The following is a 22,881-nucleotide window of genomic DNA, read 5'->3' on the forward strand; positions in this document are numbered from 1 at the left end:
CGACGCTGTGCGAAGTGACAGCCGTTCTATTGGAACGCAAAAAACGGATACTACAAGGCAGTACTTACAGAACCTTATATAGAAGTAAGATAACGAGGAGTGAGAATCGCGTCAGTGAGACTGAGAAACAGCTCTCTTGAGTTGACGAGAAACCAATTATCAGCCGCTTCATCACCTCTCTCCACGCTCACACACCTATCAACGAAGCCCAGTCGTGCGAAGATATTCAAGAGTCTACCAGAACGTGTTCTATACTTTCATGCAGGGTCCCGCTTGTGTAAGTATCGACGGGCCGGCTATCAAGTCCTTTTTAGCAAGTCTTTACGCATTGAGAAGTCGAATAATGCTAAGAGAGGCCTCCTTGTTGCTATGAACAGGCTCCCACATCAAGATCAGCCACTGTTACAGGACTAGGTCACGTTGCAGCAATGGAAGACCTTTTGTGGCATACCACTGTACTCTCAGTAAGCTTGATTTGGCGGGTTCAACACGTTATAGATGAGCACATGGAGTATTAAGGAGACATTGTATAACGTCGAGTGAAGGTAAGGTGTAGAGATGATACGCGCAAGTGTTCTAATGTGCGATTAAAAGCATGCGATAGCCTCCTCTATACTAAGGCTGAGTTCGCATACTTACATTGCCCACTAGCACCAAGCAAGGCTACAGCTCAAATTACCATATTGAGGTCAAAAACATGTATGTGATTTCGCCTCTAGTGATCTTGAACAGAGACTCATAATATTCTAGCAACCATCTTACATCAGAGACACCATGGCAGATACAACGCTCACAACATCCATTCTCCCAATCTCCACACTGGAGGTAGGGAGCGATTATACCGCTGGCAACAACGAATTTATCTACTATGGCAGCCACGGAAAAGCCATTTTGATAGGTCTCGCAGCCACCGTTGCGATTCTCTTCTCCATCGTCTTATGCATGGCATGCTGCTGGCCGAAAGAAAAAAAGAAGAATGAGCGAGGAGGATACGTGACTACGACTTACTGGAATGGGACTGGAAACAAAGGGAGGTGCTGTTGAGTGTTGTGATGAAGCAAGTGTGGTAGGAATCTAGTAAGGTCAGGTGATTGATAAGGCAGTTGCAGTGGAAAAGATAGTTGAATTGGGCCGCTAAGGTCGTTAAGCCGTCAGCCTCGGTACGCGCCCCCTTACGGCGGTCATCGGAGCTACCGGCTGCTCCCCACCTTTTCAATGTAGGTGCTAGCACCACGTCACTCCTGTCTCATCTGCCAATAACAACCCTATACATGTCAAATCATTTGCAATCCATGTCTCACAAGTCACAATCCATCGGCAGCTTCAGGGCTTATAGTACACGCCAACAGCGAGCGGGAAAGAAAGAGCCTGTCAAGCGCCAAAGACCAACATTAGTTTGCGATCATTGCAAAGCCTCTAAACTCCGATGCGACAGGAACCGGCCCTGTAGTAGGTGTGTCAGGCGAGATGGCGGCACATCCTGCTCTTACAATGGATTGTCACGCGCACGTGGTCAGCCGGCCATTGAGGAAAGACTGCAACATCTTGAAGCTAAGGTCATTCAATTGCTGGATGCAACAGATGCGTCAGAGCCAGTACATAGCTCGAGATTGCCTTCCAACTCCACTGGTCAACAGGCCCATGTGTCCAGTGGTCGTGAGCTGGGGTTGCCGAAGAACCAATTTCCTACTGTCGTGGAAGAAGTTATGGAAAGCATCCACCAGCTGCGCTTGGAACTACCTGCGACGGTTGATGAGCCCGGCCTTGAAGAGTCGATCGCCGACGGAAACGACGTTGTCAGTAAGAGCATTCTCGGCTTACCAAGTGCATCCTCGCAAGGCGCCATCTTGTCACAATATATGCCATTGCAGAAGGACGCTGATCACCTTCTGGAAACCTACTTCGGAAGTGGCACGTTTGTGCAACCCTTCATTCATACAAGACAGTTCCAACGAGAATACCATACTTTTCAAGTTGAACACTTTCAAGCAGCCTCAGCATTTTGGCTGAGTACCCTTTTCTCTATCTTCTCAATCGCTGCGTTAGTTCACGAAGGAGCAGCAGGAGAGAAGACAGCGCAGACACCTAGCTGCGAGTTTTACAATGCTGCAGGAAAGCTTTTGGCGCTTGGCGATTATCATGAAACGCAGCGAGACGCTCCGGAAGCATTGTTACTGTACGCCCATTGCAAAAGCCTCAGAAGTCTGGATCCCAACCACGAATGTGGCGCCATCATCTGTATGGCTGTACGGCATGCATACGAACTAGGATACCATCGCGATCCCGATACCTTCGGCAGGTTCACAGTTTTCGAAGGCGAGATGAGAAGACGCTTCTGGGCTTGTTGCAAGCAGGTGGATATCATGGTGTCTTTCCAACTTGGGCTTCCCAATAACATTATCCTCGAAAATTGCGATACCAAGTCTCCTTCAAACTTACTGGACTCTGATTTCGACTTCGACACTCAAATTCTTCCCCAAGCTCGACCAGAGAGTGAGCCAACCCCAATTCTATGGTTCATTGTTAAAGATAGGTTGATGCCTGTATTCGCCAGAATATGTCAAGCCGCGCTGTCTTTGCGTGTCAAGAGTGAGATGGAAATCATGGAGTTGGAAACGGAGGCGAGAAAAGCATATGCGACAATCCCGAACATCCTACGATGGCGTTCAGTATCTGAATCCACCTCTGACCCACCCTTCTTGGTCATGTGTCGATTCTTTCTCGAGCTTCTGTTTTTGAAAAGCTTATGCATCCTGCACTTGAAGTACATGGTACGTGGCAGTACTCATAGCATTGTGCAATGCACCCAGGCCGCCAGTAGCATCGTAAGGAGTGTTGCCGACATTCACTGTGAAATTCGACCTGGAGGCCGTCTCCAAGCAGTAAGCTGGATGTTTAACAACTTCGTGATGACTGATTTCTTACTTGGCGGGAGCACTCTTTGTCTTTATATCAACTTGGATCGTCGAAGAAGTATCCCTCAGGGTTCGATGATGGTTACGTTGGAAGAAACCCTTTTGCTCCTCAAGACAGCTCACTCTATTTGCGTGGATAGATCCTTGTCCAGTATCGACGCGAGAAGATTGGGACGAGCGATAAATTTTACATTAGAATCAACAGACGTCAAGCAATCTGCTTTCACACAGCCAACACTAGGATCAGCAACAGGATGCCAGCCGCAAACAACACCGGAGACCATAGTACTTGGAATCCCAGACTGGCCTGTTGACTCCACTAATCACAATACATACTCAGAGGACCAGTTCACTTTCAGTACGCTCGATCCGTTCGACTTCATAAGCAACGGGTTGATAGATATCGAGCAATTCTGTGATACGACCACGTATGCTAATGATTTCAACATTACATGATGAGCTGGAGCGCAAAGCTGTGGCCCGTTTCAATTCGAATACACAGCCAAAACATCTGATGCTCTGGAGCTACCATGGCTGAACGTTATTCTTGCGCACCACCTTCCCGACATCCTCGTCCCGGCGACCTTCGACGACATCGCGAACGAGTTCCGCTCCAATCTTCGGATCAATTGCTCCCATCTTCTTCATAGCCTCGGGATCACCACCCAAACCTGTAGCTAGCATGCCAGGGCTGACTGCGAACACCTTGACGCCATCCTCCTTGAGCATTCGGGCCCATTCCAGCACCATCATATTCATACCAGTCTTGGCTGCTCGATACGCCGTGACTGCAAAGGATTCCTTGGGCCAGCCTTTGGGAGGGGAGCGGTTTATGGGCATCGCTAAGTTGTCGTGCTCTGTGAGGGTGCTTGTGCCACTGGTGATGAAGACCAGTCGTGGGTGAGACGATTTGAGAAGCAACGGAGCAAAGACTTCGGTCACTATATATGTACCAGTCACGTTGACGTCCCAAGATTTGTTCCACATGTCTCTTATTGTCATGTTGCCCTTGGGTACCTGCTGGTCGAATTGCGCTCCTGTGCGAAGTCAGTCTGGGTACAAGTCTATCGAGGTTTTCACATTCGTACCCGCATTGTTGAGAAGAACATCAATCTTGCCATGTTTTCTGGAGACTGTTTCGAACGCTTGAGCGATCGAAGCGTCATCCTGAAGGTCGATTTGGATTCCCTCAATGCTGTTCGTAGAGTTGGGGTACTCTTGTTTGATTTCGTCGATAGCAGCTGAAGCCTTGTTCGAGTCTCGAGCACCAAGCAAGATGTCGTATATGTTTGTTGATCTGTATAGAGCCTTCACGGTGTGAAGCCCGAGGCCGGTGTTGGCTCCAGTAATGAAGATAGTAGTTCGAGAGGCCATGGTTTCGATGCCGTTATTTTGATGAACTGTTGATCTGGCAGTGTCTTTACTCAAATACGGTATATGGCGTTTATATATCTGCGCAGGCTTGTGAGACTACTGACTGTCAAGACCCTGTCGGGTTCCTGGAGAGGCGACGCTAACCAGAAAAGGAAATCTCTATCGGCCGATAAGTTGTATCGCCGGAGCGTTGAGTTCCTAACGCCGGTGCCAGCGTTTAGACAGCTCGGTGCTATTCTCATTTCACGCCTTATGAGGAGGTAGTACCCGGCTAACGCAAAGATGGGTAAGTAGGATGTTGAGATAAATAAGGAAGGACGCGCCCGAGAAACTTGAAATATGCTGGATGCTGTAACGTGCACGGGAAGATGGCAAGCTACCGAGCTTGTAGAATTACTCAATACTAAGTGTGTATCCATCACCTACACTTAACACGTGATCATTCTACAGCTGTCTAAGACAGGTCTGTGGACGAGCTTTGCCAAGACCCCACTGAGCTCTGCCCTAGGTACTCTTGGTTAAGTTGCAATGTCCGAAAATGCACTTCGCAAACCGTAGATTTCCGACCTGGAATAAGTATGATGCACTCTGTCGCGACAAGTAGCATGTGACGGATTTTCCCGTGCCCTTTTGCCTTCAAGCAATAACATGTGGATGGTTTGGAGTTCCAAGGGTGCGACAAGAGGCTAGACATGTCAATAGCACCCTGTAGTTCGAGCCGATCCAGCGTGACACGATCAAGTTGATCCATGCCCTTCATTAGAACAAGTATGTTCTTCCAGGATGTTGCGCTCATACCAGTAGTCGTGACGCATGACAAACTTACATCTTCCAGAGTTGAACGATGACGAAGGAACATTCCGAGCAAATCGCGGCTATGGGCTTTACATCGGAAGAGATGCAGCGTTCGAAGACTTGCCCAAGAGGATTGCGCGAAGACTTTTCGCAATACAAAGTGCCCGAAGAAGAGATTGCGGCAGAAAAAGTGTTCGACCGCACGGGTGGGTTGTACCATCTCGGCTATCCATGTTAACAGTGGGGGAACTTGGTAGATCTTCATGTCGCTCATTGCGAAGTCGAACGTGAGGCTTCGTACACGGGGGGCCATGGCTGTCCAAGTTCTGTGACTGATGTCAAAGACCTTGCCATTAGATAGAAGGTTCGCTGCGGTGATCGTCAGATCAACAGTAAACTTGCCCAAGTCAACCGAGCTCAAGACATTGAAGAGGTTTTCCAGCATGTTGATCTCTGCGTAATACTCCATGAAGAGAAGACCGTCAAGGCTGAACTCCAAGATGGACTCTGAACCGTACGGAGCGGTGTCGGTCGTTAATTCGAGCTCATGTGCTCCAAGTTCGCGGAAGAGCGGCGTGGTACCCCTACTCCGGTTTATGATTTCAGCAAAGCGCTGCTCGTAGTAATTACCTACTGGACGAGGATTGATCTTGATGCTGTTCAGTGCCGGGAACTTTATAATGGCTTCTCGGAGATATCCGGTTCCAGCTCGAAAGTGGTTTTGGCGTTCAACTAATCTTTTCAGTGTATCTCCGTATCTTTGAAGCCAGCGACCATAACTACCTCGCTTGTTCCATCGAACAACCATTGCTGACTCTGAGTCTCTGCTGGTAACACCTTCACGCAGCGGTCTTGGAAGCTTGACTATCGGCCAAATTGGGCGGGCAGAATCCACGTAAATGTAGCTCTCAGGATGTGGATAACCGGTAGAAGGCTCCTCCCCTTGCTCCTTGATGTATTGAAGGTCCACTTCCAGATTCGTGTTCAATATCTCTGGGCCAAACTCCAGCTCTCGAACGTATCTATGAAGCTGCTCGTCTTCCGACAACCTCTTTAGGTCTTGCAGACTCTGTGGCATTAGGCTGAACTTGGAAGATGCGAAATGCCGTTGAAGGAATGCATCCCAGATTTTCCGATTTAGCGCTCGACTAGTGAGGCGGAGATTAGAAAGACCAAGGAAGTCAATGATGAACTCCTCTCCGTCTGAATATGAAGACCTCGAGTGGCATATAAGCGTCCAAAGCTCGATCGGTAGACCTTCGGCTGCAGCTTTTGGCTTCTTGGGAAGCGGCGACGATAACATCGAAATTGCGGAGAGCAAAGTGGCAGCAGGGGAAGGGACCTAGCAATGCATGAGCGGTGTATGACCTGGAAGAGTGTGTCGGTCTGTTTGTGATTGCTTTGTCGCAGACGAGTGATCAGTATGAGAGACAATAATATTTCTGTCCCATAGCACCGTCTAGAGCGTGACTACCAGAAAGTACCATAGACCGAAGCTAGAAAGATATGGCTTTTTGTCGCATATGGCGCGATGTCTGCGATAGCAGTACTCGAATGATTTTGATAGCCATGCTTACGCAATTCCCGAATCACATCTGCACTTATGGGTGACGAAATTTCTAGAAGATTACCGTACTTGCTGCACCGCACTAGGCAGACATCTTCTTCTTGAGCGTCGTCGAGCGCCGGCATCGTTGCAGTGACACCATCCGCAATAGCTAGAAATCGAATAAACCATGCGCGGCATATGTGACTGAGGAATAGATGCTACAGCATACTTGGACCTGCTCAGGCGAACAGATTTTGCCACGAAACAAATACTGTTCGTGCCCTTCCTCTGACATCGCATTCGGTCCGATCGTTGGTTAACAAGCCGACGCCAATAGGCCACGTGTTACTGGAAAGATGTGCGCGGCAGAGGATGTGGTAGGCTGTGTTTGTTGCATCAAGTTGTGAGGCATCCAGTTTGGTGGGGTGGCGGTTCTTCTAGCTCAACCTTCGTCAGATCTCCTCCAATTGGTCATTGAGCAGATCGCTCCACTTAAGTCGACGCGATCCCCAGCCTCTTGAATATCTGACATGTCGACCGAACCTTCCGCGATCAACGACACAGGAGCCCACCTGTGCTGGAGAAAGAACATCTGGTCATGATGTTAGCGCACGGAAACGCTATACCCGAACAGGACACTACCTAAGGTGAACACAGCGATCATGGCTGCAGTGCGAATAACTGATCTGAATGGGAAGCATGAGGTGAGCTCTAACAAGCTGCTGATGGTGTTCACACAGATTGACGCATGCGCAAACATGAAACATGTGACTGTATTACTCAGCTTCACGCAGCCCAGAAGGCTTCAAAGCGGGGAAACCTTAACCTCATGCCTTCTCATTGTCTTCTTCTAGCAACGCTTCATAACTTTCTACATATAAAGAACACCCTCGATGCGTTCATCTCAGCAATGCGACTCATCAACTGCAAGACCCTCGAGCTGGAGGAATTTGTTGGTAACTCCGTCCCAAAATACGCAATATTGTCCCACACATGGGGCCGCGAAGAGGTGTTGTTTTCGGACTTGCCCCTTCACCAAGCTTCAACGAGAACGAAAGCTGGATACTATAAGATCAAATGCACCTGCGAGCAAGCATTGCGCGACAGGCTAAACTTTGCATGGGTGGACACGTGCTGCATTAACAAGAGCTCCAGCGCAGAGCTTTCAGAGGCTATCAACTCCATGTTCAGATGGTACTTATCATCTTCTAAGTGCTACGCTTTTCTTGAGGATGTTTCCGCGATTAGTTTCGAAAAGAGTTTCTCCGATAGCCGTTGGTTCACCCGTGGCTGGACGCTGCAGGAATTGATCGCACCGACCGACGTGGTCTTCTATGATAAGAGTTGGGAAATGGTTGGAAGTCGGCGGAAGCTGGCACGTAAGATTTCAGAAATCACAAGAGTCGACTCAGAAGTATTAGGCAGTGGCATAATACAGTCGCCCTGGATGAACACCCTTGATGATTTTTGTGTAGCAAAGAAGATGTCGTGGGCGTCATACCGTGAAACCACTCGGCAAGAAGACCAGGCCTATTGCTTGATGGGGCTATTCAACATCAATATGCCCTTGCTGTACGGGGAGGGTAACAAGGCTTTTGTGCGTCTACAAGAGGAAATCATTAAGAAGAACAATGAAGATGACTCTATCCTAGCATGGGGCTTGGATACTAGGGAACCGATATCTTCTGTGAACAAGACATTTCCAGAATACACACCTCCTACGCTTGAGGGTGAGATGCTTGCAAAGTCGCCCTTGGATTTTAAGAACTGTGTAAATTTGGCTCGAGCGCCAGTTCCTGGCCCGTTATTGGCACTTGATAATGTTGGCATCAATATTCGACTTCCACTTGTTCTTATGCATATTTCCACGGTAGCGACAACGGCTGAGAAGTTTTGGATCGGCCTTCTCAGCTGTTCACTGCAGACGAACAAAAGCGCTTGTATGCTTGGCATTTTGCTCTCTCCCAAGGACTGGCGTGTGCAACAGACCTCTCCACGCTACATGGTACGCAGATCGATTCCTGAGGAGAAAGAATATCGAGAGACTGTACTGGTAACCACTCGAGATGCTCTACAGAGCACGGATTTCCAGGACATTATCATCGTCCCGAACATTCGGCAGGGCCCTACTGGTGCAAACTTGTACAACAAAACTTATCTGATTGATGAGACGAGAAACTTGTCGGCTGAGGGGATTCGCTTCCTCCATGCAACAGGATGGCACGGTACTGACCACCCACAATTTGGTGGTCGAATGCTCAAAATCAGGGAGACCCAGAATTGGCAGGCGGGTTCTCGAACATACACTCGCCTTTGGCATGACCCACCAATACATGTATTGTCATTAGCTTTCTCCGCCCGCAATACCCATCCGATGATAGCGTTCGTTGTTCACATTGAGATGAGTCTTAGTCTCGCGATGGTTTGCAATAATTCGTCAGAGTATGCAGACGAAGATATGCACAGAGTCTGGAACACACTGCGAGACAGAGCTTGGCAAACAAATCCGGATAGAATGATCTACACGGAAGATGATGGTCGACGCATCGAGATCTCTATAAACCTGAAGGAGAAAAGAACTATTCACCATTGGCGGATATTCGGCATCGAAATCGATGTCGTCAGTAAGTCTTCGCTCGAAAGCTCAGATGGTGAAGACCTGATGGATGTATGATCGCCGGATCATCAATATGGTCGCGTTGCGCAGCTGTGATATGCGAGATGGGTGGAACTCACTAGCATCTCGAACTGATATGGGTCATCAGGGCTGAATACTGCAAGAAAACGTGCAGTAAGATTATTCATGGTGTTTTAGCAAGCTTTCGCGGAGTAGTCTTAACAGCTCAGCGCCGCAGCAAAAGCCATAGCCAGAACCATCGTAACACTCGCAGCAATGGTCCCCGCTGCGCCCGTCTCTTTGGGCGCTCCAGCCCCTGATGTACCTGATGCACCAACCTTCTGCGTCGCATTATCTCCGTTCCTAGAACTTGTCATGTTTGGAGGCGCGGTCTGAGAGAATAGCAAACCCTGCACCGCCTGCAGCGCATCATACACTTCATTCAGATTCCCGTCACTAGCATCAGCAGCCTCCCACATGCCTTCGGTGGAATTTGCCCAATCTAGCGAGCACTGAACGTTGTAGAAATCTCCGCCACACGTGCCGGCAGCAGCTTGAGCGGAGACTTCGAGCTTTTTGGTGAGGGGTTCTGCAATGATGGGAGCGGCAACGACTGCGCGAGCATAAGAGCTTATGGCCATACCCTTGTAAGCGCGCATACTGACATCGCACTTTCCGGTCGTTTCGCATGCTATTTCGGTGAGGACGTCGTGTTGTTGGAAGAAGATGGCAGATGAGTTCACGAGGCCTTGGAGTGCGTCAGTCCATTTCTGCTTGCCGTTGGTCTGTTGGCGTATGTCAGTATGATGCCCGAGTAGACTGTACTAGGAAGTGCTTACGATGTTCTGCATGATAGCAGAGCCCTCTGTATAGGCGGCATGCAGGTTTGTCCACCGGAATCCGTTTATATCGCGACAATCGTCGGTGGCATCACCGCCGTCAAACACAGCATATTCGTCGTCGATAATACCAATGTCCTTTGCCCAAGTGAAAGACTTGTCAGCCCATTCGGAGTACGTTTCGTTGCCGGTAAATTTGGCCAAACGAGCAGCCAGGAGGAAAAAGTCACCGTTGGCAGCTCCATTTTTGTAATCGTATCCTGCCTGGAAAGTAAAGATAGTCCAGCGAAGACCACCGTTACAGCTCTTATCATCCCAGCGTAGCACCTGAGCATCGAACACTTGGGCAGCATATTCCACCCAGGATTGGTTTTCCGGCTTTGGAAAGTCTGATTCCGCGGCGGCCATTGCTGCAAGAGCCCATAAGCTTTGGTCATCGTTTGTAATTTGCGCGGTCTGATTATCGGGGAAGAAGGCAAGGCCAGGGTGGTCGCCAAGCTGTCCCTGAATGCCTTCAGATACAATAGAGTCATATTGCTTATCGCCAGTCAAATAAGAGTAGTCGATCAATGCGTTGAAGATCATTCCGCCTTCGTACCAGAAGTAGGGGTCTGGAAAGAGGCCGGGGATTCCATCTACAGAAAGGGAATCGTTGTAGAACTTAACGATTCCACCTGCAAGAGCCTGCGCGGCCAGTATGATAGAGTCTGTACACATTAGCATCGTAGTCGCGCAAGTGGAAAAGATCGTCATTACCCTTGTTCTGGACATCCAAGTCGAGTGCCGCGGTAGTACTAACAATGCATGACAAAGCGAGTGACAGCACACTGACGCGTGCGAACATTTTGAAAGACAGAACGAGTGTGATTGCGTAACGCAAGAGGAAAACAGAGTGGGAATGCAGCACTCTCAAGAACAAGAGACCGGAAAGCAGTTGACGATGTTTGCAGGCGTAGCATGACGCTAGTTATGTGGATCTCAGCCGCCTTACAGTGCCACCAATGGTTGTCTAACGGTTAGTTAGCGCAGAACGCCTGAGCCCAAAAAAGCTTGTTGCCATCTCGGATAGTAATTCAGGGGCGCTGCACCGGCCGCGCCGCCTAATACAGGCGTGAAGATGCCTGGCGATGCGTGTTGGAAGTGGCACGGTCCTATGGTCGTCAGGCGCATGCACCTCGTCTCGGAGCCAAGAGCTTGGGAAGATGGTAATTGACATTGGCAACTGCTCCTGGACTGGCTGTGCCATCTTTCGCTGCGCCTTCTCAAAGTCACGCAATTACCACAATTTGCTTACCGACCAATTCCCATCTTCGCGACTAGCGCCTCCGCGATATCGTGCGCAAATCCCTCATCATTAATCGCGCGCTCGTCTTCGGTAACTTCAATATTACCACCCTGGAGTTCCTCTCGTATCGCACTGAAGAGCGCAGCATCCGCCTGTTGGTCTTCAAAAGGCCCATCAGGGACAGCGATCATGCTGATACCACCCTTCGGTAACCAGACTTGAATTGCTCCGGGCTTCTTTGCACAATGCTTCAATTTCGTTGCAATAAATTTGCCAACTTGAGTTGCTTCGTCTACTGATGTCCTCATCAAGGTCACGACAGGATTGTGCTCATACAGCTTGCGATCTTTGTATCGTTCCGGCACTGTGCTTCTCGGACCAAAGTTTGTCATGTCGGTCGCGCCTACGGAGACGATATTTGGTATTCCGGCTTTTGCGGCGGCTTCGAGACGATGCTCACCAGCACTCATGACACCGCCGGTAATATGATCGCATATCTCGGTAGTGGTAAGATCGAGAACTGCATCCAGCCCACCTTCTTGGATGAGTCGTTCCATTGCTTTCCCGCCGTGACCGGTAGCATGAAAGACGTACGTCTCAATGTCGTAGTTGTCTTCGAGATGTTTTCGGATGAAGTCGACAGCTGGCGTGGTGACACCGAACATAGTAATACCAACACGTTTCTTTAGCAGCTGAGCTGCGTCTTGTTGGCGAGGTGCGTATGCGCGAGCCATTCCAGCTATGGCTGCTCCGGCATTGCTAAGCACATTGCGGAGCACTTGATTAAGGCCAGCCACATCTACAACGCTGTACATCAGGGTGATGTCGGTTTCCCCTACGATTGGCCCAGTATCGCCGCTTGCCACAGTTGACACGATCAGCTTTGGAAAGCCGATAGGGAGCGCAGTTCTCATCACTTCCGCTGCGAGCGACGTACCACCTGAACCTCCCGCGTTGATCGCGGCGTGTATCTTTCCTTCATCGAATAGCTTTTTGACAGCCTTGGTAGCGCAGCCAGCCATGGTCTTGATGACTTCTCCTCGAGGTAGCTTGCTCACATCTTTTGCATCTCCATGATCCTCCAGCAGTTGGTGTTGACTGATTGTGATGGCATCATACTCCTTGTGGCGCCGACCCACATCCATCAGCATCACGTCGACATTGTTCCGCTCTATTTCTTTACGAAGGAATAGCAACTCTTCCAACTTTGTATCGCAAGTACCAAGAAGAACAACACGGGGATTTGAAGACATAATGACGTGCTCACCAGGAGACAATGCGTTGATGGTAATATGAATATCGTGTAAAGACGTGGGTCGCAGACGTTCATGCCACTGTAATGTATCCCCCGCGCTTGCATTACGTCATCGTGCATACTTCAACAACCTTTCTCAGCATCATCGCTGTGACTTTAAGACAATATAATACCACATCCAATACCTGATCCGTTTACTCAAGGTCGATAGCATACCAAATTGACAGCATGTCACCCCCTACCGATCGCAAGAGCATATTGCAGAACCTCCGCTCGCAGATCGACAATGGCAAAATCATCGTTGGCGCAGGTGCAGGTATCGGATTGAGCGCAAAGTTCATCGAAGCTGGTGGTGGCGACTTGATCATTATATACAACAGTGGAAGATATCGAATGGCCGGCCGCGGCTCGCTAGCCGGCTTGATGCCGTACGGAAACGCTAACGATGTCGTGTTGGAAATGGTATGCGCGCTTCACTTGATGTTAACTTTGAAAATCTGTAGAAAGTGTCTAGTAGCTAACAATCTCAGGCTGGTGAAGTCCTTCCTATCGTCAAGTCCACGCCAGTACTAGCTGGTGTGTGCGCAACCGACCCTTTCCGGGATATGTCTCGCTTTTTGAAGCAGCTGAAAGACCTCGGTTTCGCCGGCATCCAGAATTTTCCTACCGTTGGTTTGATCGATGGAACATTCCGACAGAATCTCGAAGAAACAGGAATGTCGTATGATGCTGAAGTTGAAGTGATGAAGATGGCTCGCGAGATGGATCTCCTGACCACACCGTACGTGTTCAACGTAGAAGAAGCGAAGAAGATGGCAAACGCTGGGGCCGATATCTTGGTCGCCCATATGGGTCTCACAACGAGTGGAAGTATCGGTGCAAGCAGTGGGAAGAGCTTGGATGAATGCGTCAAACTGATCCAAGAGATTCGTGATGCGGCAACGAAAATTAAAGAAGACGTCATCATTCTGTGCCATGGAGGTCCAATCGCAAAGCCAGAGGATGCGGAGTATGTGATCAGCAAGACGAAGGGTGTGCATGGCTTTTATGGTGCAAGCTCAATGGAACGCTTGCCAGTCGAGGACGCGATAACGAACATTACGAAGACATTCAAGGGTCTGAAGCCTGGATCATCGGTGTAGTTTAGCAGCGAAGAAACACATCGGATGCTATTGTTATGAGGCGCTCGCAAACTTCGAGTGCCATGGTGTAGTACAGTGAGTCCAGAATTCTTTATGGTTACAAAGTTTAAACATAGTTCCATCTCTACAATGTGTAGCGGAAGTCGGGATGGCGATCGCCAAGCTTCCCAGAATCGATCTCTCGAATCCTCTCTTCGATGGACATGACTTCTCTCTTCTTGTTGATCCCGCGCAAAGTAAAGTACATCAGAGCGTAACCGCATGCCGCGATTGTGATAGTTGTAATCGAGATAGCGTGACCGATTACGTAGCGGCCATCGTTATTCGTGATACGGTAAATCTGCCCAGCCATGATGCCAGCAGAATTACCAATGGTTTGCTGTAGACCGATGGCGGTGGCGCGTTTGAAGTATCCGGCATTGCTGTTAATCACCCAGGTAACGTTCAGGCCCACGACACAGTAGATGCCAGTAGCAGTGACAAAAGTCGCGAAGTATAGCACCCCGGTCGATGACATAGAGACACCAAGCATCATGGCGTAACCGATCGATGTAACCAATGCCAAAGGAACCATAAAGAATGCTCGGCGATTGACATAGTCGGAGCAAAAGGCGATAAAGAGGTATACAACTGAGGCCCAGATGTACACAGGTACGGTGAGAAGTTGAGTGCGAATGCTGGAGTATCCGAAGCCACGTATAATCACCGGGAGAAACGTTGAGAAGCCGAATGAACAAGTATTGGCGCAGAATTGGCATACAGCGCTGAGCCATACCTTCGGATCGCGGAAAGCAAGCTTTACTTCGGACTTGTCCAAAGCGTCCGATGTCATGGACTTGCCCTGGTAAAGTCGTTCGTTCTCGTGTCGAGCGCGGAGCAGAGCTTTCTCGTCTTCATTGAGCCACCATGCAGTCTCGAAGTTGTCAGGTAGCAGAAAGATTGTGGCGATACCGACGACCATAGAGATGATTCCTTCAACGAGAAACAGCCATCTCCAGCCCGCAAGTCCTTTTGCGCCATGCAGGTTTGTCAGACCGTATGCTAGTAGTCCACCAAAGGCCCCACTTAGTGCAGATGCAACAAAAAGGTAGGAAACCCTTCGAGCTTGCTCTAGCGGCTTGTAGTACATGCTCAGATACAAGGTCAGGCATGGGAACAGGCCGGACTCGAAGACACCGAGGAGTAGGCGTGTAGCTATGAGAGAGGCATAGTTCTCAATGAAAGCTGCTCCAATAATGACCGCGCTCCATCCGATGATGAAGGTGGGGATAAGGCGCGATGGTCGCAGCTTCTTCAACAAGATAGAGGCTGGAACCTCGAAGGCAATGTAGGTGACGTAGAAAAGTGTTACAGCGACATTGAGACGGTTGCCAGTGAGCCCTAGGTCTTCATTCATACCTGCGATAGCAGCATTTCCGATATTGGATCGGTCGAGGTAGGCGACCTGAAGCATGCTTGTTAGACAGTGGAGTATTTGTAAAATTGAATTTAACATACCAGAAACACCAGGACCATCATGGGAGACAATATCAGATCCAGTTTGCGGATAAGCTATCCATCCAGGTCAGCTTGTGACACCCAGTCATGTGTGCTGCACCTACCCTCTTCTCCGCAACTGGATCGATATGAATCTCTTCGCTAGCACCAATCTGTGTATCCTTTTCATGTATTGAGCCATCGAGGGCTTTATCATCCTGGTTCGGATGCGACATGTTGCGGGTGATGTTTCCTGGCGATTGATTGAATGAAAAACTCACGCTGTGGACTAGCGATCGCACCCAAAGGCATCTGCCATGATGAATACCTTATAGCATGCATGTTGGTATGTAATGGTATCTATTGCCGATCTGTGCCTTGTCAATTGTCCGACGCGGGGAGATAGCGAGCCCTGCCAAAGTGGGCGCGATATGCAGCGAAGGATGCACTAGTACCCCAGGCAAGCATTGGCAGACGATTGACAGAGATACCCGTCGGCTAAATCATGAGTATCTTCGGAAATCATCAACATGATGGAATCGCGATGCGAGAGCGAGGTCAACAGAGGTGATGGAGGTTTGTTGGCCAAAAAGAGGAAGAGAGGTCGACAAGCTAAGAGCTGCGTCGCGTGTCATCGGCGGAAGCAGAAGGTGCGTGTGACGTAATCAGCTACCTGCGAGTTCGCGTCTGCGATAACGCGTAAGGTATCCAACAAGACACAAACCTGCAGACCTTCGCAGCACGCAGGGTGACATGATCTTTACGGCCAGACTGCATCGGCCAGACAGTGGCTGACAATGTTCGCAGTGCGACGGAGAGTTGCCATGCTTCAATTGCAGCAGACGCGACGTCGCGTCGAGCTGCACGTACAGCGAAGAGGCTGAGGCTCGCCGCCAGCAGACCTCACAAGTTCCCACCGCTCCTCTAGGCGATGAAACGTCAGGTAGCGTCACGGGTATGTCACTACCGCCACAACGTGTCGCACAGCAGAGCGCGAATGTCCCTGCGATACTCTCATTGCGCAAACTCTGGCTAACATACCACGAAGATACACATACTACGGCCACGCACAGTAGAACCTCACCTGAACCCAGAGATGCACAAGTGGGCAACCTCTTCCGCAGCCGAGACGCGCCCTCCTTCTTTGGCTCATCATATTTCGGACCGCAGGCGGCGGCAAAAATAATCGAGGAGCCCGCACCGGACCTCTCATCTGGAATTCGCCATGCAGCCGCTTCGGCGCAGTCTTTCCGAGATGTCGGCGGTCCCTTCTCGCAGATATGGGATCTGCTGGGCTTACTGCCTCGCAATAAAGCCAGTGTCGACCGCCTGGTACATGTTTTCCTTACCGAGCTGAACTGGACCATAGACGCTATTCATCCTCAATCCTTCAAACTGAAATACGATGAGTTTTGGGAACGCAAATTCGGCTTTGATGACTACGCATCTATCGATCTCAGGTGGTTGGCATTACTGTTTATCGTCCTTGCGTACGGTGTCTTCCTTGACTGTCCCCACCCAAAGAACGGCGAAGTGCAACGTGATCTCCAAGAGACATCATTACGATTCTACTGGGCTGCGAGACGCGCTATAGTCATTGCACCAACGTTCTACGGAGAGTCGACAGACCTCGTCCGTGCTGGTGTCTTGGTCACACGTTACTTGATTCATTTGCGAAGGGTACCCGAAGCTTGGCTCACAACAAGTTTCGCAATGCGCATGGCTCAAGCGCAAGGTATGCATATCGATGGCGAGCGTTGGCGTCTCCCCCGTAAAGAGACTGAAACACGAAGGCGCCTGTGGAGTCATCTTTATACTTTGGATAAGACTATCGCTCTCGCCATCGGCCGCCCATTCGCCATTGTTGACCAGCAGTGTTTAGTCAAAAGAGCTACCAATGTCTGGTTGGATGATCAACCTGATGAGGCCGCTTCTGCCATCCCAGAGCTTCCGATCTCTTCGCCTACCTTGAGCGTCTACAACTTCCTCGCGCACGACTTGGCAAAGATCATCGGCGACATTCAAGATCGCTGCTTTGGCCTCTTCACCGTTTCTTACGACACGGTCATTTCGCTGGACCACGAGATTGTTACATGGGAAGCGAAGCTACCCGAATACTATCACTTGAAGAACCCAGATACTTCTATGGATCATGTACATCCGTTTTTGTACTGGAACCGCTTACATCTCCATTCCATGTACCATTTCGCCCGTGTCACTCTTCACCGACCGTATCTACTACGTCAAAGTATCACCAATCGCTTCAGGCATAGTCATGATGCATGCATTTCGTCGGCATGCGCTGACCTCGCAATGCGCATCGATTACTTTCAACAACCACTGAACGACCGCCTGAAGTGGACTTTGGGTCCTCACCAACTCTTCAACAGTGCCTTAGTGCTCGGTATCATTGCTGTCAAGGATCCACACTCGCCCAAATGCCGTGCGATATTAGAAGACCTTACTGCGTACTGTGATATGCAGAGAGCTGACATTTGGCTCAACGAGTTCGCGCTAGCTGAGGTCAAGATCATCGAGCTCTGCATCAAGAAAGCGGACCAGTTCCGCACTAGCCGTACTGAAACACGTCCTAATACAGCGAATGATGCTTCGGCTACTGCGCATGTTGCTAACAATATCGACTTGACATCGCCAAACACTGAAGATAGCTCAGCAACAGTACCCAGCTTACCAGCAGTAAGTGCAAGTAGGCCCTTCCAATGGCATGCACCTCCATGGGCAGACCCGTCTTTGACACTGTTTGAGCCTACTGATTTGCAACACTGGGAGCACGTGCTGGACAACATCACACAAGAGCAAATACTATTTGGTTTCCAATAGGATACCGAATCACAAATAAATTGGCGTGTCCCCTACAGGTTGAAGAGTGGTGTTGACATTCATCATAGCTACTAGAAGCTCCATCATCAAATCTTCACCATAACTCGATCTCGCTTGAATATCATCGCGGAATTATGTTTATTCGCTGTCAGCACCTTTTTTAGGCTTTCTCATACACGACTGGCGTCACCAGGCTTCCCATACCATGACTCATCACGATTCTCAGATCATCGCCCTGTTTGAGCCATACCTTTGGTACTTTGCTGACGCCAATACCATGCGGTGTGCCCGTCATGATCACGGTACCTGGCTCCAATGTTGTCCCTTGACTTAGGTACGCAACGATCTCACGTATGCTGAAGATCATATCATTCCCCAACGAGTATTGCATCGTCTCGCCATTCAGTACAGTCTTGAGCTCGATGTCGCCCGGATTCGATATTGAAGATGCGGATACGAGACAGGGCCCGAGCGGTGCGAAGCCATCGAAACCTTTTCCAAAACTCCATTGCGCACCGTTGAATTGGTGGACTCGCGCTGTCACGTCATTCGAACATGTGTAACCCAGCACGTAGTCCATAGCATCTTCTGTGCTCACATTCCTTGCCGATCTTCCAATGATTACGGCGAGTTCGGCTTCGTAGTCTGCCTGCCCATCGGTCGCTTGACGCGGGATGACCAATGGCGCATTAGGTGCACCCAGACAGGTTGCCGGCTTGAAGAAAAGGGTTGGGTGGTTTGGGAGATCCAGATTCATCTCTTTGGCATGTTTGCGATAGTTGAGGCCTATACAGCGAATAGTACCGACTTCGGTTCTTGACAGTGGTGGCAGCAGTCGTGATACTGTCGCGATCGCTGATGTTGGCTGCGCATCTACGGAGAGTACCGATGAACCGGTGAAAACACGTACTCCGACTTCTGATCCGGCTGCGAGGGCTGCGCCGACTGAAACTTATTAGCGAATGGCCTTTGGTGAAGACGAGGTGTTAGCATACCATCCAGTCCTGTGTCGAGCGGCTCGCCGATATGCTCAACACCGTCCTCGGCTGCCACAAAGCGCACCAAGCGACTCCAAGTCTACACGATAAAATCAGTAAGCGCTATGTAACCCTTTACATCAATCACATACCGTCTTCATTCCACTTGCGATATCTATCGAGCCCATGTTTGTGTGGAGTCTTGTAGAACACGAAAACAAGCTACGAAAGCGTGTATAATCAGGGTCCTGTGCCTACATCTCGGATACTTATTCCCTTCCAGTTCGCAGTATCATGGTTGATCTTATTGCCACGGCATGTATTGCCGTTGCTTATCGATCGGGAATTGTTAGACAGGCCGACACCCCTGCTCGGAGTGGGTCGATAGGACGTTTCCCCGCCAGTCCAAGTGCGTAACGTCGGATAACGTTATCTCAAGTCCACGGGTATCGCTATGGTCGCTGAACAATACGTCAAAAGCACCGTATCTTTGTTGGAATCCATGTAGACCATGGGTGAAATATTCACGAGAAGCTCGAGTCATTACATCGCACACTCGGCAGGACCATTACTTGAGCATATCAGGGTCGCCTTTCCCGAAATACAAAATTGACATTATATATCATATGTTGCGAAGCTACGCTATTCGAGTACGAAACCGCGTTTCCCTCTGCTCGAAACTCTGATCCATGCCTTCTCAGTAATCGAAGTGGCGTCCCCAAGGGCTCTTGTATCTCCTTCTCCTTCATTCTAGCGGTCGCCTTCGAGTTCTCTCTTCCTGGACGCTCTCATGGTGCGCGATTGTAGGTCTACTGGTACTGTTCGCGCTGGACCCCCATAATCTCTGGGTTGCCTACATGAGCCATTCTGCCGTAATCCGCCATCGACCGCGAATTGAAGTAGTTGATGCTTCGCTCTCCCGGAGGCACATTCGCCAGACTGGTGTCGATCGGCGGAAACTTGCTGCGGCGACCTAGAGCCTCATTAACTCGACCAGGAGTCGGCGCCTCGGCTGCCATACTGTCCGGCGAACCAGGGGCTGATCCTTGAGTTAGGAATGAGAATTGTACGGGTCTCTGCAGCCACTCATCCGGTCGCTTTTGTACTTGAGCCATATATCTGGACATTGGATTACGGCTCCTTGGCGGTGATTGCGATGGCTTTGTAGAAGGCATGCCAGCTAGGTTTTGCGGCTTGCGTAGCACGGTATTAGTCCGTTTCCCGAAGTTCAAAGGCTGAGGCCTGAGACCACGATCGGATAGAGTCGAACCGGCAGTATCTTGAATAATACTACCATCGTTTGAAAAACTTGTCAAATCCGACTGCCGATCGCTAGGCGGAGTCACTGCATCTCCATTCACATCCAAGATCATCGACTCATCCCATGGAGGCGGCCGCGTTGTCATCTGCTGAGTTGTTGTCGATAGTGGGGATGGCGCTGTCGATCGCTGTAACAAGGGCATTCTAGGTGCGATAACGCCAACAGTCTGCGACATCGGGTGTTCTGAACTTGGAGATCCTCCGGCCTCGGGCGTGTTCAGATTCGAGCGACTTACGTCAGGGTTTGTGACAAACCATTGTTGTGTTTGCGGTAACGGAGCGATGCTGCCAACGTCATTCTGGACTTCGGGAACAGAGGCTCGTTCAAAATCGCCAATCTCGTTGACTGTAGCATACTCAATCCTTGGAGAGTCGACCTTGAATCTCTTTCCTTTCCTCCTCAAGATCGCTGCCCGCTCCTCCCCTCGAGACCACAGTTCACTTTGGGTTGCACTCCTCGCCAGATTCTTCGCCGCACTCTTCACTTCTGCTATGGTTTTGAAGCCGATTGTTGCCTCTTTCATACCATTGGCAATGTTTCCGCCATCTCTAGTTGGCACATGCTGAGCTAGGGACAAAGATGACGTGGTATTTTCCGGAACTTTGTAGTTGTTGATAGTCACAGGACCATTACCATTGATATGATAATGTATCGAGAGTTGCTGTGGATGCGACGAAGCTACGGCTGCCGATACTACCGCATCGGCAGCGACTTTTGGTGGTCGACTTACAGTAGCAACGGGGGCTAGAGGCCGAGAATTTGCAACAGGCTTACGCGCAACGCTCTCACGCGATGTTTGAGACGAGGGCGGCTGACCAACAGACGATGCTCTACTCGGCAGTGAATAGAGCGAGAAGGACGTGGATGATCGAGATTCTTGGGCTTCTCGCTGTTGACTTCCATGGTACTCATTTCGCCAGGAGTCCGATAGAGCACGCTGCGGTTGTGCATGGAGTTGGGGCGATAGCGATTCTCGAGTTGTGATGAACGTGTCTCCAGTAGACACTGTAGCCGATCGATTCGGACTGTCGTTCGCTTGTGATGGTGGTGGATATGTGCCAGAGAGTCGCTCGCTGGATCTTCTGGTGCTTAAAGGGCGTCTTATGATCATCCTCTTCCCATATAGCATGCCAGGAAGCGATCCTGCCTCACTATGAGGTGCTGTACTGCCCGCATAAGACGAAACATATGCACCTGGTAATAATGGGGTACTACAGTTCGATTTCGGTCTACCCACCGCACCACGTGCTGCCGAGCTTGCCTGAGAAGGCGATGCTGGGAATGCGCCTGGGTATACCAAGTGGTTTTCGCTGATTCGCGAATCGCTCGGGGTACTGCGAGATACTTTGAGTAATTCCACTCTCCGTCCAGGGTTCTCTTCTTCCGTACGATACAATAGTGAACCCGATGAAGGCACTGATAGAACAGAGGGACCGATCCTGACTGGAGGCGAAGATAAAGTACCCGCAGTTGCTGGATGCGGAGATTTTACACTGGGTCTGCCGCCGTCTACAGTGAGGGTGGCCGGAAGAACAGCAGCGTCACTGTGTCGAAGCTCCTTTTCCTGACTTAGCAGTATACTAAGCCGCATATGCTCCTCTTCGGTCAAGTCGTTGATAGTATACTTTGCCAGGCAACGGGTAAGCTCTCCGGCCTTTCGTTTCTGCTCACACTTCACGGTCAGTTCGCTTTCAACGATGGCCTTGTCGATAGCCTCCTTTTGCTCTTGCTCAAGAAGCGTAGCTGTCACCAGGCTATCTAGAACGGCCTGCTCCAACTGTTCGCGCTCGGCTCGTTCAGCTCGGGCACGTTCGTCCACGCGAGACTCCAACTTTGCCTTCTGAAATTCTGCCTCTTCTGCTTGATTTGACTCTACTTGACTGACGGAAAGTGCAAGGCGGGTCTCCTCATCTTCTTTTGCGCGCTGACGTTCGACTTCAGAATTCGCAAAACGCCGTAAATCCTCGTTTTCAGCGGTATCTCGACTCCGCTGAAGGACCTCATCCCATCTCCGGTGAAGATCCATAGCCACATCCTCCGCAATCCATTGTAGATCTTCCGGCTGGTAGTCGCCATCGAATTCCATCGTCGAACGATATCCGACTTGTGCGATGCAGGCGAGTTCAGTTGGGTCAGCTGGAACGGTCCAGTCTGGCAAATGGATATTCGAGAACAAAATATGCTATGAGACAATGATGTAGAGTGTTGGAAGGTCGAGCGGTCGAGCTGGCAAGTTTGGGAAGACGTCGGGTGTTGGTGGAGATCGTGGTGGAGAGTGGCCGTCATGCCTGTGGTGTGCGCGGAGTTGGGCTAGTCATCGGTCGACTTACACTGGTAGCATCGCTGCTCACGTGCAGCTCCGAAAGGGGGAGTTCTGACATAATTTACCTACCCTCATTTCTTTCCCGAAAGGCTGCAATGAGAACCACTAGCGTAAATTGGTCACAGCGCTTCTTGGGAGTTGACATATAGAGCTCCACTAGATGAGTAGGCTG

The 22,881-nt window shown here is 50.1% G+C and overlaps 12 protein-coding genes across 12 annotated transcripts; 5 read left to right on the forward strand and 7 right to left on the reverse strand.

The window, feature by feature from the left end:
• The first annotated feature begins 625 nt into the window (after nucleotides 1-625).
• On the forward strand, nucleotides 626-1,126 carry CC77DRAFT_1018717 (hypothetical protein). The gene has a single exon (XM_018524679.1). The coding sequence runs from the start codon at nucleotides 775-777 to the stop codon at nucleotides 1,042-1,044; it is 270 nt and encodes an 89-aa protein (XP_018388151.1). The 5' UTR covers nucleotides 626-774; the 3' UTR covers nucleotides 1,045-1,126.
• A 166-nt stretch (nucleotides 1,127-1,292) lies between these two features.
• Nucleotides 1,293-3,371, forward strand: CC77DRAFT_1059609 (hypothetical protein; the record flags this gene model as incomplete). The annotated part of the gene is made up of 1 exon (XM_018528257.1): nucleotides 1,293-3,371. One exon carries the CDS (start codon nucleotides 1,293-1,295, stop codon nucleotides 3,369-3,371), a length of 2,079 nt encoding a protein of 692 aa, XP_018388152.1.
• Nucleotides 3,372-3,440: 69 nt separating this feature from the next.
• Nucleotides 3,441-4,289, reverse strand: CC77DRAFT_1029752 (NAD(P)-binding protein; the record flags this gene model as incomplete). Its single annotated transcript, XM_018526540.1, has 2 exons — nucleotides 3,441-3,952; nucleotides 4,004-4,289. The coding sequence occupies 2 exons, from the start codon at nucleotides 4,287-4,289 to the stop codon at nucleotides 3,441-3,443; spliced, it is 798 nt and encodes a 265-aa protein (XP_018388153.1).
• Nucleotides 4,290-4,743: 454 nt separating this feature from the next.
• CC77DRAFT_1059611 (hypothetical protein) lies at nucleotides 4,744-6,162 on the reverse strand (the record flags this gene model as incomplete). The annotated part of the gene is made up of 1 exon (XM_018528258.1): nucleotides 4,744-6,162. The coding sequence occupies one exon, from the start codon at nucleotides 6,160-6,162 to the stop codon at nucleotides 4,744-4,746; it is 1,419 nt and encodes a 472-aa protein (XP_018388154.1).
• Nucleotides 6,163-7,543: 1,381 nt separating this feature from the next.
• Nucleotides 7,544-8,290, forward strand: CC77DRAFT_899108 (HET-domain-containing protein; the record flags this gene model as incomplete). Its single annotated transcript, XM_018533558.1, has 1 exon — nucleotides 7,544-8,290. A coding segment is annotated over one exon (747 nt), but the record flags the coding sequence as incomplete, so codon positions are not given.
• Nucleotides 8,291-9,387: 1,097 nt separating this feature from the next.
• On the reverse strand, nucleotides 9,388-11,061 carry CC77DRAFT_745554 (mannan endo-1,6-alpha-mannosidase). The gene is made up of 3 exons (XM_018533047.1): nucleotides 10,846-11,061; nucleotides 10,090-10,796; nucleotides 9,388-10,035 (listed from the first exon to the last, which is right to left on the reverse strand). Exons 1-3 carry the CDS (start codon nucleotides 10,931-10,933, stop codon nucleotides 9,469-9,471), a joined length of 1,362 nt encoding a protein of 453 aa, XP_018388156.1. The 5' UTR covers nucleotides 10,934-11,061; the 3' UTR covers nucleotides 9,388-9,468.
• Nucleotides 11,062-11,119: 58 nt separating this feature from the next.
• On the reverse strand, nucleotides 11,120-12,860 carry CC77DRAFT_745358 (hypothetical protein). The gene has a single exon (XM_018533045.1). It carries the CDS (start codon nucleotides 12,625-12,627, stop codon nucleotides 11,380-11,382), a length of 1,248 nt encoding a protein of 415 aa, XP_018388157.1. The 5' UTR covers nucleotides 12,628-12,860; the 3' UTR covers nucleotides 11,120-11,379.
• On the forward strand, nucleotides 12,493-14,051 carry CC77DRAFT_1018720 (hypothetical protein). The gene is made up of 2 exons (XM_018524680.1): nucleotides 12,493-13,091; nucleotides 13,160-14,051. The coding sequence occupies exons 1-2, from the start codon at nucleotides 12,858-12,860 to the stop codon at nucleotides 13,769-13,771; spliced, it is 846 nt and encodes a 281-aa protein (XP_018388158.1). The 5' UTR covers nucleotides 12,493-12,857; the 3' UTR covers nucleotides 13,772-14,051.
• Nucleotides 13,834-15,533, reverse strand: CC77DRAFT_745301 (major facilitator superfamily transporter). Its single transcript, XM_018533044.1, has 2 exons — nucleotides 15,269-15,533; nucleotides 13,834-15,215 (listed from the first exon to the last, which is right to left on the reverse strand). The coding sequence occupies exons 1-2, from the start codon at nucleotides 15,287-15,289 to the stop codon at nucleotides 13,896-13,898; spliced, it is 1,341 nt and encodes a 446-aa protein (XP_018388159.1). The 5' UTR covers nucleotides 15,290-15,533; the 3' UTR covers nucleotides 13,834-13,895.
• A 97-nt stretch (nucleotides 15,534-15,630) lies between these two features.
• Nucleotides 15,631-18,168, forward strand: CC77DRAFT_745291 (hypothetical protein). Its single transcript, XM_018533043.1, has 3 exons — nucleotides 15,631-15,897; nucleotides 16,055-16,202; nucleotides 16,296-18,168. The coding sequence occupies exons 1-3, from the start codon at nucleotides 15,778-15,780 to the stop codon at nucleotides 18,086-18,088; spliced, it is 2,061 nt and encodes a 686-aa protein (XP_018388160.1). The 5' UTR covers nucleotides 15,631-15,777; the 3' UTR covers nucleotides 18,089-18,168.
• On the reverse strand, nucleotides 18,169-19,333 carry CC77DRAFT_745514 (fumarylacetoacetate hydrolase). Its single transcript, XM_018533046.1, has 3 exons — nucleotides 19,218-19,333; nucleotides 19,084-19,165; nucleotides 18,169-19,033 (listed from the first exon to the last, which is right to left on the reverse strand). Exons 1-3 carry the CDS (start codon nucleotides 19,251-19,253, stop codon nucleotides 18,249-18,251), a joined length of 903 nt encoding a protein of 300 aa, XP_018388161.1. The 5' UTR covers nucleotides 19,254-19,333; the 3' UTR covers nucleotides 18,169-18,248.
• Nucleotides 19,334-19,874: 541 nt separating this feature from the next.
• CC77DRAFT_1007225 (hypothetical protein) lies at nucleotides 19,875-22,767 on the reverse strand (the record flags this gene model as incomplete). The annotated part of the gene is made up of 3 exons (XM_018523467.1): nucleotides 19,875-20,513; nucleotides 20,622-22,568; nucleotides 22,717-22,767. The coding sequence occupies 3 exons, from the start codon at nucleotides 22,765-22,767 to the stop codon at nucleotides 19,875-19,877; spliced, it is 2,637 nt and encodes an 878-aa protein (XP_018388162.1).
• Between the last annotated feature and the right edge of the window lie 114 nt (nucleotides 22,768-22,881).

Source organism: Alternaria alternata, assembly GCF_001642055.1.
Source record: "Alternaria alternata strain SRC1lrK2f unplaced genomic scaffold CC77scaffold_6, whole genome shotgun sequence".
NCBI lineage: Eukaryota > Fungi > Ascomycota > Dothideomycetes > Pleosporales > Pleosporaceae > Alternaria > Alternaria alternata.